Here is a 12,492-nt window from a genome sequence, read left to right on the forward strand (position 1 = left end):
GGGCGCGATTATTCTGGAAAATGTGGTCCTTATTTAGATGCCTAAATGGGATCTGAGCTCTTGAAAATCTGGGCCATAGAGTTCAATCCTTCCCAACGCTAAGTACCATCTGTGAAGGGCAAAGCACCCTCAACTTCCACTGATCTAGGTCCCATTGCCTGATTCATTCATAGTCTGTAAAAGGTGGAAAGCCTACCTGATAAAAGACTATCTAAACTGAACCTGTAGCCATGTGTGGAGCTGCCTCAGATTGGGCTCTTTACCAAAACACAAGCACACTATTCTTTCAAATATTACAAAAGCAGTGAAAGAGCTCTCACATGTAACATAGCTGGAGCATACCCACGTCTATCTAGATATTGCTAGGGTGGCCATCTCTCCGTTAGCTTTTTGGACACAAATGATTCATATTATAAGGTTAAAATGATTGTAAATGGACACATCTGTGAAATCAGGCCAATTTATTTAAACAAATGTCTAATTATCCAACTGTTTATAGCTAAACTTTTATCAGTTTTGTTGTAAAAATCTCTCCTTGTTGTTCCTTCCCCCCTCCGGGGCCTTTTCACACATTTCAGTCATCAGCCAAATAAAGACCCAAACCAGCACCAAGGAAAAAAAGAGTAGCACAAAGAGACAAGTTTATGGGAAAGCTACTGGACATCTAATACAGTTTAGAAATGTGACCCAGGTTTCAGAAATGCCGCCTCCCCTCCCCCCCCCCCCCCCAAGAGATAGTCAAATATATAGTTTGAATGTCTAAGGGAATAATTATTTCCACATTTTTAGCATGACTGGCTTGTAAAATATCAGTGACACTCAGGCAGCATTGCTTTACTTGAGATAAATTATATATTATTATTTTATCTTATACCTAAGCAATCTTTAAAAAAGGGAAGAAGGAGGATCCTGGGAACTACAGGCCAGTCAGCCTCACTTCAGTCCCTGGAAAAATCATGGAGCAGGTCCTCAAAGAATGAATCCTGAAGCACTTGCATGAGAGGAAAGTGATCAGGAACAGCCAGCATGGATTCACCAAGGGAAGGTCATGCCTGACTAATCTAATCGCCTTTTATGATGAGATTACTGGTTCTGTGGATGAAGGGAAAGCAGTGGATGTATTGTTTCTTGACTTTAGCAAAGCTTTTGACACGGTCTCCCACAGTATTCTTGTCAGCAAGTTAAGGAAGTATGGGCTGGATGAATGCACTACAAGGTGGGTAGAAAGCTGGCTAGATTGTCGGGCTCAACGGGTAGTGATCAATGGCTCCATATCTAGTTGGCAGCTGGTATCAAGTGGAGTACCCCAAGGGTCGGTCCTGGGGCCGGTTTTGTTCAATATCTTCATAAATGATCTGGAGGATGGTGTGGACTGCACTCTCAGCAAATTTGCGGATGATACTAAACTGGGAGGAGTGGTAGATACGCTGGAGGGGAGGGATAGGATACAGAAGGACCTAGACAAATTGGAGGATTGGGCCAAAAGAAATCTGATGAGGTTCAATAAGGATAAGTGCAGGGTCCTGCACTTAGGACGGAAGAACCCAATGCACAGCTACAGACTAGGGACCGAATGGCTAGGCAGCAGTTCTGCGGAAAAGGACCTAGGGGTGACAGTGGACGAGAAGCTGGATATGAGTCAGCAGTGTGTCCTTGTTGCCAAGAAGGCCAATAGCATTTTGGGATGTATAAGTAGGGGCATAGCGAGCAGATCGAGGGACGTGATCGTTCCCCTCTATTCGACATTGGTGAGGCCTCATCTGGAGTACTGTGTCCAGTTTTGGGCCCCACACTTCAAGAAGGATGTGGATAAATTGGAGAGAGTCCAGCGAAGGGCAACAAAAATTACTAGGGGACTGGAACACATGAGTTATGAGGAGAGGCTGAGGGAGCTGGGATTGTTTAGCCTGCAGAAGAGAAGAATGAGGGGGGATTTGATAGCTGCTTTCAACTACCTGAAAGGGGGTTCCAAAGAGGATGGCTCTAGACTGTTCTCAATGGTAGCAGATGACAGAACGAGGAGTAATGGTCTCAAGTTGCAGTGCGGGAGGTTTAGATTGGATATTAGGAAAAACTTTTTCACTAGGAGGGTGGTGAAACACTGGAATGCGTTACCTAGAGAGGTGGTAGAATCTCCTTCCTTAGAGGTTTTTAAGGTCAGGCTTGACAAAGCCCTGGCTGGGATGATTTAACTGGGAATTGGTCCTGCTTTGAGCAGGGGGTTGGACTAGATGACCTTCTGGGGTCCCTTCCAACCCTGATATTCTATGATTCTATGATTCTAAGCATCTGTTGATCAGCCTTAAACAGACCCGTGATTGTTTGGTTCCCCCACCAGGTGTCATGCTCACTGTAAAATACAGTACCTTAAAATGTGATCAATATTATTTTCAAAACAATATTCCTGAAAATCAGAAAGGCAAAAGGGGACTAATTCTGCTCTCAGATACATACCCAACCCCCGTGTAACCAAAAATAGGTCCTTTAAAGTGAGCAGAGTGACTGCATTTAGCCTGGGGTAGCTGAACAAAATTTGGCCAAAGTGTAGCAAACATTTTGAATGTGTTTCAAAATGTTCATAAATCTTTTTCTTTAAGGAAACATGAAACAGTGGCTGGATTTTCAGAATTGCCCAGCACAGATCTAATTCTGCCCTCACTGAAGCCAGAGTTGGGCCAAAGTTAAGTGCTCTAAAAAAATCTCATCCATTGTGTTTTTGCAGCGATTCCCATTTGCTGGAACATCAGCTTTTTGGGGTGAAATTCACCCATGGGCAGAGGACCAGAACATCTGATTCAATAAGTTAATTCATAACAGATGGAATCTGTCGGACTCAGAGTCCTGCTGCTTCACCTGACCACTGACTTTGCCCCTGTCCCCTACTCCAGTCCATTTAGCCCAGTATCATAGAATATCAGGGTTGGAAGGGACCTCAGGAGGTCATCTAGTCCAACCCGCTGCTCAAAGCAGGACCAATCCCCAATTTTTGCCCCAGATCCCTAAATGGTCCCCTCAAGGATTGAGCTCACAAGCCTGGGTTTAGCAGGCCAGTGCTCAAACCACTGAGCTATCCCTCCTCCCAAAACTTAGTTAACAAGAGTGCAGAAACGGTCTGTAGTTGGTAACGTTTCTTCCTGTTAAGTTAGAGGATGCATTTAGCTTGCTAAGTTTGATTTGGGATGTCAGTTTTTTGCCTGCTGAGGGTTTGTGTTAGTGCTGCTTAAGCAAGAGTTACCTTACCAGTGTCCTGTCTTCCAACAGCGGCCAAGGCCAGGTGCCCCAGAGGGAATGAACAGAGCAGGGAATCACCACGTGATCCGTCCCATCACCCATTCCCAGCTTCTGGCAACTTTAACAATACATAACGCAAAGACTAGCTCAACTGTGCTTAGCAAGACCAATAGGTCTGGCAATGAAGTACTTCCTTAAAAAGCGTCTGTGGGTCTAAGAGAACAAAAACTTAACATCCTGTTTTCATGAGAATCTTGCATTTAAAAAAAAAAAAAAAAAGCACAGATAACCCTCCAGCATGTACTTCTCTGAAGCCAGACACTCATTTTTGCCATTCATTAAATCTCTTCCCTTTCCTCCCTATTCAGAGCTTGCCTGGTGATGAATGTCAGCAACGAAGGAGGGATGCAGTCAGCAAAATGAAATAGGATAATCCTGCTAAATTACAATAATTGAATGTATTTAATAAAGATGTATCATTTCCTGCACTCCAAGTGCTGTGCTGAAGCAGAGGTTTAAATAAAAAAATACTTAGCAAGGCAGAGCCTAGGATCATATTCTCCTTCAGCCATTTCTAACCTGGGAGCATTTATTCTGAGGGCTGCATCATGGGTCTTATTCTATACAGAGTTTGTGCATGCAGGTTGCAGAGCACAGTCACCCCAGGGCACTCCCTGCTAGCCACACATGGTACTGCCTCAGTTTCCTTCCCCAGGCTGGGTCTCCTCAGCTCTCCACACACTGCTCTGTGCGGGAGATGGGGCTCTGCTCACCAGACATGACATAGACAAACTCAATCCCTTTTAGGGTAGCGGAAATCCAACTAAGAAGTCCCAACAAACTCTTCTGCCCTCGAAGGGCTTTTCTTCATCCCACTTTCAGGGCTCTGTTCTCACCCCTTTGTGGGCTACCTTTGAGAGTCCCCAGTCCAGCTACCTGGAGTACCATTTTCAGCCCCTGCTGGGCTTGTTCCATGTACCCTTCCCTGCTCCGTTATAGAACCCCAGATCCACAGGAGCACTCAGCTGAGTCCTGCAGACCCTGACTCAGAGCCTTTCACAGGCATCTACCTCCTCTCTGTCCTTCAAACCCCCACCTGAATTCACTTAGCTCTTTCATAAGGCCCAGGTGTCCATTCATGTATCTGCTGACCCTCCTTAATCCCACCCCCTCAGGCTGGAAAGCAGTTAATTCATGGCATAGGCACGGCTGGCCCCAGCTCCCCTTAAAGGGACTAGGGACCATGTGAGCATGGTACACAGGAGAATGTAGCCCTATGTGCCTTATGTACAACATACAATTAGGGTGACCAGACAGCAAATGTGAAAAATCAGGACAGGGGTGGGGGGCAATAGGAGCCTATATAAGAAAAAAAAACCCAAATCAGGACTGTGCCTATAAAATCGGGACATCTGGTCACCCTACATACAATTATTATGTGAGGAGGGGGAGAAAAAACGTACTCCAGTAAATGTCCAGACCTTGTCCCAAGTGCTAGAGCTCAGTGGAGACACCGCTTTGTTGCATGCTCCTGCCCAAGCTTTCAAAGCGAAAGTTCACCAGGGTCAATGGCTCCTCAGGTGACATTGCGAAGGCACGTCAGTTTCACGGCCAGTGGTGCACAGGGAGCGAGAGGGCCAGCATCACATCTGACTGCCTTTGGCTGCCCTAACCCCATGGCTCGGGCACCCATTTTGCAGCTGGGTGAACTGAAGGTGGCCTGTCAGTGAGAGATCCAACAAGACTCAGATCAGTGACCTTCAGGATTGTAGTTGAGTGCCTTCACCACGCACCATGGCACCTCTGTTTCGCACTGTAAATAAATATCTTTGTTGCACTATTATTTGAAGAGTTGGGATAAGTATTAATTAAATCAGTACCTATAGAAATTCCAGCTGCTGAGCAGCCTTCTGTAGGACAAAGGAGTAAGGAAGGGTGGTTCTGTGATTAAAGGCCAGGTCTAAGAATTAGGAAATCAATGTCCTATTCCCATCTCCACTGCAGACCCTGGGCACTTAACTTCCCTGTGCCTCAGTTACCCCCACTTGTACAATGGGGATAACAACACTATTTCTCTAACCTCTGTTCAAGTCCTAAACCTGTGCAAATAAGGTGAGTGAATAGCAAGTGTGAAAAATTGGGATAGGGTGGTGGAGGGTACTAGGTGCCCATATAAAACAAAGCCCCGAATATCGGGACTGTCCCTGCTGGAACAGCTTCCTGGGGTTTATCATCAATAATAAAACGGCCCATTTTTGACCCACGTGGCTAGTCAGAGTTGGGGGGCCTGGGAGCAGAAATCAGTGATTGTCAGGTACTTCTTGGATGCAGCTTTATTTATTTACTAGGACTGTACAAAGTCATGTGTCTCCGAATGCAGAAGGGATCAAATAGCAGGAAACAGCTTCTTTTGCTCACAGCCCCTAAAGCATTCTCTTCAGGCTTCACCCCTGATCCCAAAACTTCTCCCCAGGTTTCTTCCGCAGTCAGACACCATGCTTACAGCTGCTCCTTCTGCCTGTCTGTCCCCCAATCTGCTCTGCATTTGTGTGTGTTCTCCCTTCCCTCAGACACCCCACCCCCTTACCCAAAACAACAAATAGCAAAAGTCCTCTGCCTGCTCATTCCAAAAACTCCTAGGTGCACTCACAACCCCTTTTTGTCTGAGGGGTAGGGGTGCCTTGTGATTAATGTATCCAGTTACGTTAATTGAAGGGTGCGTCCACATCCAGTCTCAGAGATGTTTGTGATCTAAGCAGTCACCAGCACACAGCATAGCAATAACAATACAGGGGAGCATACAGCAGGCCACCACTGAGATCAAGGCCCTGTTGTGCAAGGCGCTGTACATATGCATAGTATGATGTAGTCTCTGCCCCAAAGAGTTTACCCCCTAGATCGCCAAAACAAACAGTACGGGCAACTTGCCCTGGTCACACACCTAGAGAATCTGCTGCACAGCGGGGAGTTGATCCACACCTCCTGAGTGCCAGTCTGATATTGCTATGGGTCCCAGCCTTGGGACAGGATAAGGGGTTCATCCCACTCCCAGAAATAAGATCCAATACTTTCAGACCCTGTAACCGACATTGCTCCACCTTCCCCCCACACTGGTGGAGGAAGAGAAGCTGGTTAGTATTATTTAAATTAATGCTAGCTTTATTTCTAAAATCTCATTTCTGGCGACCTTGAGCCAGCAGCGCCGGACTTCCTGGAGAATGTCAGAATTAGACCAGCAGGCTGTACTGGGCAGTGGGCAGATGGGCACAAGTTAGAGCAGATTTGGGGCTACTCTAACTGACAATGGGCCATCTAGTCTATAGCTACTCCCCGACTCTGGGTGGCCCCTCAAAGATGCCCTCCCCCTCCTGCCCTGTGCAAAACATGGCTCCGGGGCAGCTCAGAATCTGGGGCCAAGGCGCATAACTCCCCCCAGCAAGGTCCGCTGCGAACTGCAGTGTTTGAAGGGACAGTCTTGTCATCTTTGGATCTCAGTCTTTACTTTGTTTTTTAAACGATTTCCCGCGGGGATGTAAGTTCTAGGGCGCTGCGGCTGGCCTGCCACCCTACCGGGGTAGAAATCACCTGGCGGACGCTTAGCATTAGATAAAGTGGCGCCTGGGGTTACCCTTACATCTCAGGTTCCTCTTCACTCCTGCAGCAGCAGGGACCGGGGATCTGTCCCACCCGGAATGGGACCACGGAGGCCTGGGGTGGTTTATGCCCAGCCCAGCACCACACTGAAGTCTCAGGGCAACCCCCCCCCCCCTGCTCCCAGCCCCCGCCGCGGGACACGCAGCTGCGCTCCACGTGGGACGGGCCCCCCGGGGCCACCTGTAGGGCCCAGCTGCCGAAGGAAAAGCCCTCGGCCAAGGCAGATAACTCAGCGGGGGAGGCCGAGCGGGGCGGGGGACGCACCGGTGGGTGCTTCGCAGAGCCACCAGGCGGCTCCCTCGCACCAGCCCGAGCGGCCGGGCCCGGGGAAGGAGCCGCAGCGGCGGAGGGGGCCCGGGGGCTCGGCGGGGAGCGTCTGAGTCACTCCCAGCGCTGGTCCTGCCCCGTGTGCGCGGCGAGCAGCGGCTGCGGCCCCGGCCCGGGACACGCTGGTTTCCCCCGGAGCCGCGGGGCGCTTGCGGGGCACCCGGGGGGGGGCTGTTCCCTTTCAGCCCGAGGCGGCCGGGGTAACGCCCGGGGCGCACACGCTGACAGCCGGGCACGGGGCCGGGGCCGCCGCGGAGCCGCCCCGGGAGAGCCGGCAAGTGCCCGCCGGGGGCCCCGGGGCGAGGAGCGGCCCCGGCCGGGGCAAGGAGGCGTGCAGGCAGCGGGACGCGGCGCCGTGGGGCGCCGAGGCGAGACGGGGACATGCCCCTTCGCCCAGCCCGCCGGGAGAAGTGAGCCCCGGGCCGTGCCCAGCATGGCAGCCCCCCTGCGGCGCCTCCTGCTCCTCGCCGGGGTCCTGGCGGGCTGCGCGGAGCCGCCGGACAGAGCCGCGGAGAAAGGTCTGTACCCCGCGGGCGGCTCTTTTGTTTGCACCGGGGGAAGCCGCTGCGAGTTTCGCCCCAGAGCGGAAAGAGGGAGGGAGGGAGGCGGGCGAGCCGCCTGGCCGGGCTGGCTGCAGCCGTGTTTTGCGGGGGAGCCCGCGGAAGGCTGCAAGCGGCTGCCCCCGGGGCGCACCGGGCGAGGGAGCTGCAAGGTTTGCAAAAGCGGGTTTGCCGCGGGGAAGCGGGCAGGTGGGATTGGACAGGGGCGGCTGTTTCTCGGCCGGAGACACGCGCGGTCCCGCCGGACAGAACCCGGGCCAGCTCCGCTCCTGCCCGTGGGGCCCGGGAGAGCCCGCTCAGTCCGGGCCCTTCATTGCAACGAGTCGTGTTCCGCCCGCCGGCGGGTCCGGGGTCAGCTGCCTCGTACCGGCCGGTGGACACCCGTGGGCGGCAGGAGAGGAGGCGGTGAAACCAGGAACAGAGGTTGAGCTGGACCCCACAGCCCCGGGGATCCGTTTACTGAGCGACTGAACCATGCGCTTGGCAAAACTCAGCCGCAGGGTAGATGCAGGGGCCGGCCCCTGGGAAGCGGCGATGGCCGTTGACCCGGAGAAGAAGGGGCATGTGTCTAAGCGCTCCCCTGTCTCCAGCATTAGAAGCCCTGTAATGTATCCCCAGCAATAAACTCCTGGCTTGCAGCAGGTACCAAGAGATGGGAAGACTCTTGAAGGCTGGGACCCTTTCCTCCTTAGAACCAGAGCATGGTAGGACTGGGAGGCACCTGGAGAGGTCTTCTAGCCCAGTCCCCTGCACTCAAGGCAGGACTAAGTATTACTTGGCCCAGACCAATTCCTAGAGAGTCCCCCAGGCCTCAGAGCCGGGACCCTCCATCACTCAGATTCCCGATGAGTAGACAGAGGAGAAACTAGTGCAGATGCCAAAGCAGTCAAGAGGTTTGGGGAGATCCCCTGGCATACAGGGTGCTTTGGTACCTTCCCCTGGTGTAGGTGCCCTGACGAGGTCACACAAGTGGAACTACTGTACAAGCCTTAACTAGTCACCACATGTATCACTAGGGGGCAACTGTTTACCTGAGGAGACTTTGTCTCAGAAATCACATCCGCTGCAAAGTGATTTTCCTGGACGGTTGCCGCATACTTTTTACTTTGTCCCTTCCGGTGTGACAGGCATTTTTTTATGGGTAATATAGATGTACAAAGACTGTTTGGTTTTAGAGGAGCAGCCGTGTCAGTCTGTATCTGCAAAAAGAACAGGAGGACGTGGGGCACCTCACAGACTAAGCAATTTATTTGAGCATAAGCTTTCGTGAGCTACAGCTCACTTCATCCGACTGTTTGGTGCTTGCAGTATTGACAGACCAAGGGACCCATATGTCTTTGAGGCTGCTGTGCCGAATCGTGTCTCCTGTCCTTTTTACAAAGGGTTCTCCTGGGGGAATTCTACGTCACCATGCATGCACAGAATACATGTCCCCCACAGATGGCTGCCACTACGGGCCACTGGACCCAGCAGAGCCCAGCTCCAGGGCCGGATTAACCTTTTGTGGGCCCCAATGGAGCATGGTGCAGGGAGTAGAGCGAGGTGCAGAGCGAGGGGCCAGCCAGAAGCAATGGGGCATGGCATGGCAGGGGCGGCCCTGCTCTGCCTAGTGCGAGGGCGCTATTTACAAACTGGCAGTTGCCAGATGCACAGTGGCCCACCTGGCCCTCTGCTGCCAGCATGCCCCTTCCCCTTGGGGGTGGGCCCACGCCACACCACACAGCCTCCCTGCCCAACAGCCCCTGACTCCCTATGGCCAGAGCCCCCCGGACCCACTATGCCCAGTACCCCCCCAAAACCCTCCAAACAAATGCACAGCGCCTTGCACACCAATCCTGCCCAGCACCCCCCTGCCCACAGCCCCACCACAACTGCCCAGCACCCCACACAGAACCCCCACTTCCTAGTGCCCCAACACACACATCTTCCCTGTCCCCTCACGACCCAGCACCCCCCGAGACTCCCCAAGAGACCCACTCCCCCATGCCCTGTCTCCCGGCCGCACTCACCAGTCCTGTTGGGAGGTGACCATGTGCTGAGCTGAGCTGGCCGTGCAGCCAGGGCTGGTCCCAGGGCCAGGAATCGCTCTGGCCCCTCGGGAGTGGCATGATCAGCCAGGCCAGGGCCTGCCCCGGCTGGGCTCCCTCAAGACCCACTTGCCTGGAGGGGCCCAGCCAAGCCCCCTCTCCCCCCAACAACCTCCCCTCCCCGCACCTGGCTGAGACTGGCCAGGCTTCTGCACCAGTCCCAGGCGGCTCGGCTCCGGGGAGTCAGGCGGGGCCCCACAGGTGGTGGAAGCGGAGCCTGCCCGGAGCTGGAGGTGCCCTGGGGTCCGGCCGGGGAGCCGAGAGGAGCCCTCAGCCAGCCAGACAGCCGGCCGGCAGACCGAGAGAAGCAAGTGGTTGGCCGGGGGAGCCAGTGGGGTCTCTGTCACAAGAGGCACGCCCAGCTCGCACATAGAAGACACTGCTGGGGGCGGGGGGGGAGAGGGGGCGAGAGGGCTCCTGGCAGCTGCAGGTCCCCGCACGCCCTGAGGGAAGGAGAGGGCAGCGCACAGGAAACTGGGACCAAGCATCAGGCTGTTTCTCCCTCTGCATCCCTGGGCTCAGGGGGAGGTGAGCAGGTGTCTGGGCATGGCTGGGCTCTGGGGAGAGGAGGTGTGGGTATCTGGGCTTTGGGGGGGCTCTGTAACTGGGCTTTGGGGGGGCAGGTATCTGGGCCATGGCAGCCCTGTGGCTGGACTCGGGGGGGGGGTTCGGGGTTCAGTTATATTGGCTAGGGGGGGCCATGGCTGGGCTCTGTGGGGGAGGGGTTGTGTGTGTCTGGCCCCCGAGCTGGGCTCGGGGGAAGGGGCAGAGAAACAGGAGCTGGGTTGTCATAGGGGTTTCTTTAACTCTCTACTCCTGGGGGAGTTTTTGTGTGTCTGTATTGTTACAGACATACTTGCTGACAGGTATTTTGAAGTAAATTACCAAAATAATTAAAACTCGTGTGATTATATAGTGTTATTTTGACAAATAAAATTTGCAGAATTTTAAAATTTGTGGTGCAGAATTTTTAATTTTTTGGCACAGAATGCCCCCAGGAGTAAATGGGGTTTGGGATTCTCTTCTGGGATTGTTTGTTTCTATTAACTGTTGACGACTATTTAAAGAGATTCTGTGGTTAGGTGATGGTTTGTGGCTTCTCTGGAAATCAACTCTGGGGGAATCAGAGTACACTTTCCTAGAGTACTGGGCTGTAATTATTCATGTTTTCCTGTGTCAGGTGGCTCTTCAAATGATGGAGAACATAAGAATGACCATTCAGGTCAGACCAATGGTTCACCTAGCTCAGTATCCTGTCTTCTGACAGTGGCCAATGCCAGACGCTTCAGGGGTAATGAATAGAACACGGCAATCATCAAGTGATCCATCCCCTGTTGTCTAGTCTGAGCTTTGGGCAGTCAGAATCTTAGGGACGTGTAGAGGCTGTGTGCTTGACCATCTTAGCTAATAGTCATTGATGGACCATATGAACTTATCTAATTCTTTTTTGAACCCTGTCATAATTTTGGTCTTCACAACATCCTCTGGCAAGGAGTTCCACAGGTTGACTGTGCATTGTGTGAAGAATTACTTCCTTCTGTTTCTTTAAATCCTGCTGCCTGTTAATTTCATTAGGTGACCCCTGGTTCTTGTGTTAAGTGAAGGAATGAATAATGAAGTGTTATTTACCTTCTCCACACCAGTCATGATTTTATAGACCTCTGTCATATACCCCCCTAGTCGTCTCTTTTCTACATTGAGCAATTGCAATCTTTTTAATCTCTCCTCATATGGAAGCTGTTCCATACTCGTAATCATTTTTGTTGCGCTTCTCTGTACCTTTTCCAATTTTAATATATCTTTTTTGAGATGGGGCAGCCAGATCTGCATGCAGTATTCAAGGTGTTGGTGTACCAAGGATTTATATAGAGGCAATATGATATTTTCCATTTTATTCTCTATCCTTTTCCTAATGGTTCCTAACATTCTGTTCGCTTTTTTGACTGACGCTGCACATTGAGCAGATGTTTTCAGAGAACTATCCCTGGAAACGCCAAGATCTTTCTTGAGTGGTAACAGCTAATTTAGAACCCATCATTTTGTTTGTATAGTGGGATTATTTTTTCCAATGTGCATTACTTTGCATTTATCAATGTTTCATCTGCCATTTTGTTGCCCAGTCACCCAGTTTTGTGAGACCCCTCTGTCACTCTTCTCAGTCAGCTTTTGACTTCACTGTCTTGAGTACTTTTGTAACATACACAAACTTTGCTACCGCACGGTTTACCTCCTTTTCCAGATCATTTATGAATATTTTGAACAACACTGGTCCCAGGACAGATTGTTGGTGTACTCTGCTATTTACCTCTCTCCGCTGTGAAAACTGACCATTTATTCCTACCCTTTGTTTCATGGATCGGTAACTGGTTACAAGATAGGAGAGGACCTTCCCTCCTATCCCATGACTTCTTACTTTGCTTAAGGATCTTTGGTGAGGGATCTTGTCAAAGGCTTTCTGAAAGTCCCAGGATGCAATATCAACTGGATCACCCTTGTCCACATGCTTGTTGACACCCTCAAATAATTCTAATAGATTGGTGAGACACGATTTCTCTTTATAAAAGCTGTGTTGACTCTTCCCCAACATAGTGTGTTAATCGATGGGCCTGATAATTCTGTTCTTTACTACAGTT

At 51.5% G+C, this 12,492-nt stretch overlaps 1 protein-coding gene across 1 annotated transcript in view; it reads left to right on the top strand.

Moving 5' to 3' along the window:
• The first annotated feature begins 7,554 nt into the window (after nt 1–7,554).
• Nucleotides 7,555–12,492, top strand: part of ADAMTS7 (ADAM metallopeptidase with thrombospondin type 1 motif 7) — a 141,590-nt gene continuing 136,652 nt past the window's right edge. Inside the window, exon 1 of the mRNA XM_073304523.2 lies at nt 7,555–7,730. Coding sequence (XP_073160624.2) covers nt 7,646–7,730 — 85 coding nt within the window. The 5' untranslated portion in view covers nt 7,555–7,645. The remainder of the gene's footprint in view (nt 7,731–12,492) is intronic.

This window comes from Lepidochelys kempii, chromosome 10 (assembly GCF_965140285.1).
Source record: "Lepidochelys kempii isolate rLepKem1 chromosome 10, rLepKem1.hap1, whole genome shotgun sequence".
NCBI lineage: Eukaryota > Metazoa > Chordata > Testudines > Cheloniidae > Lepidochelys > Lepidochelys kempii.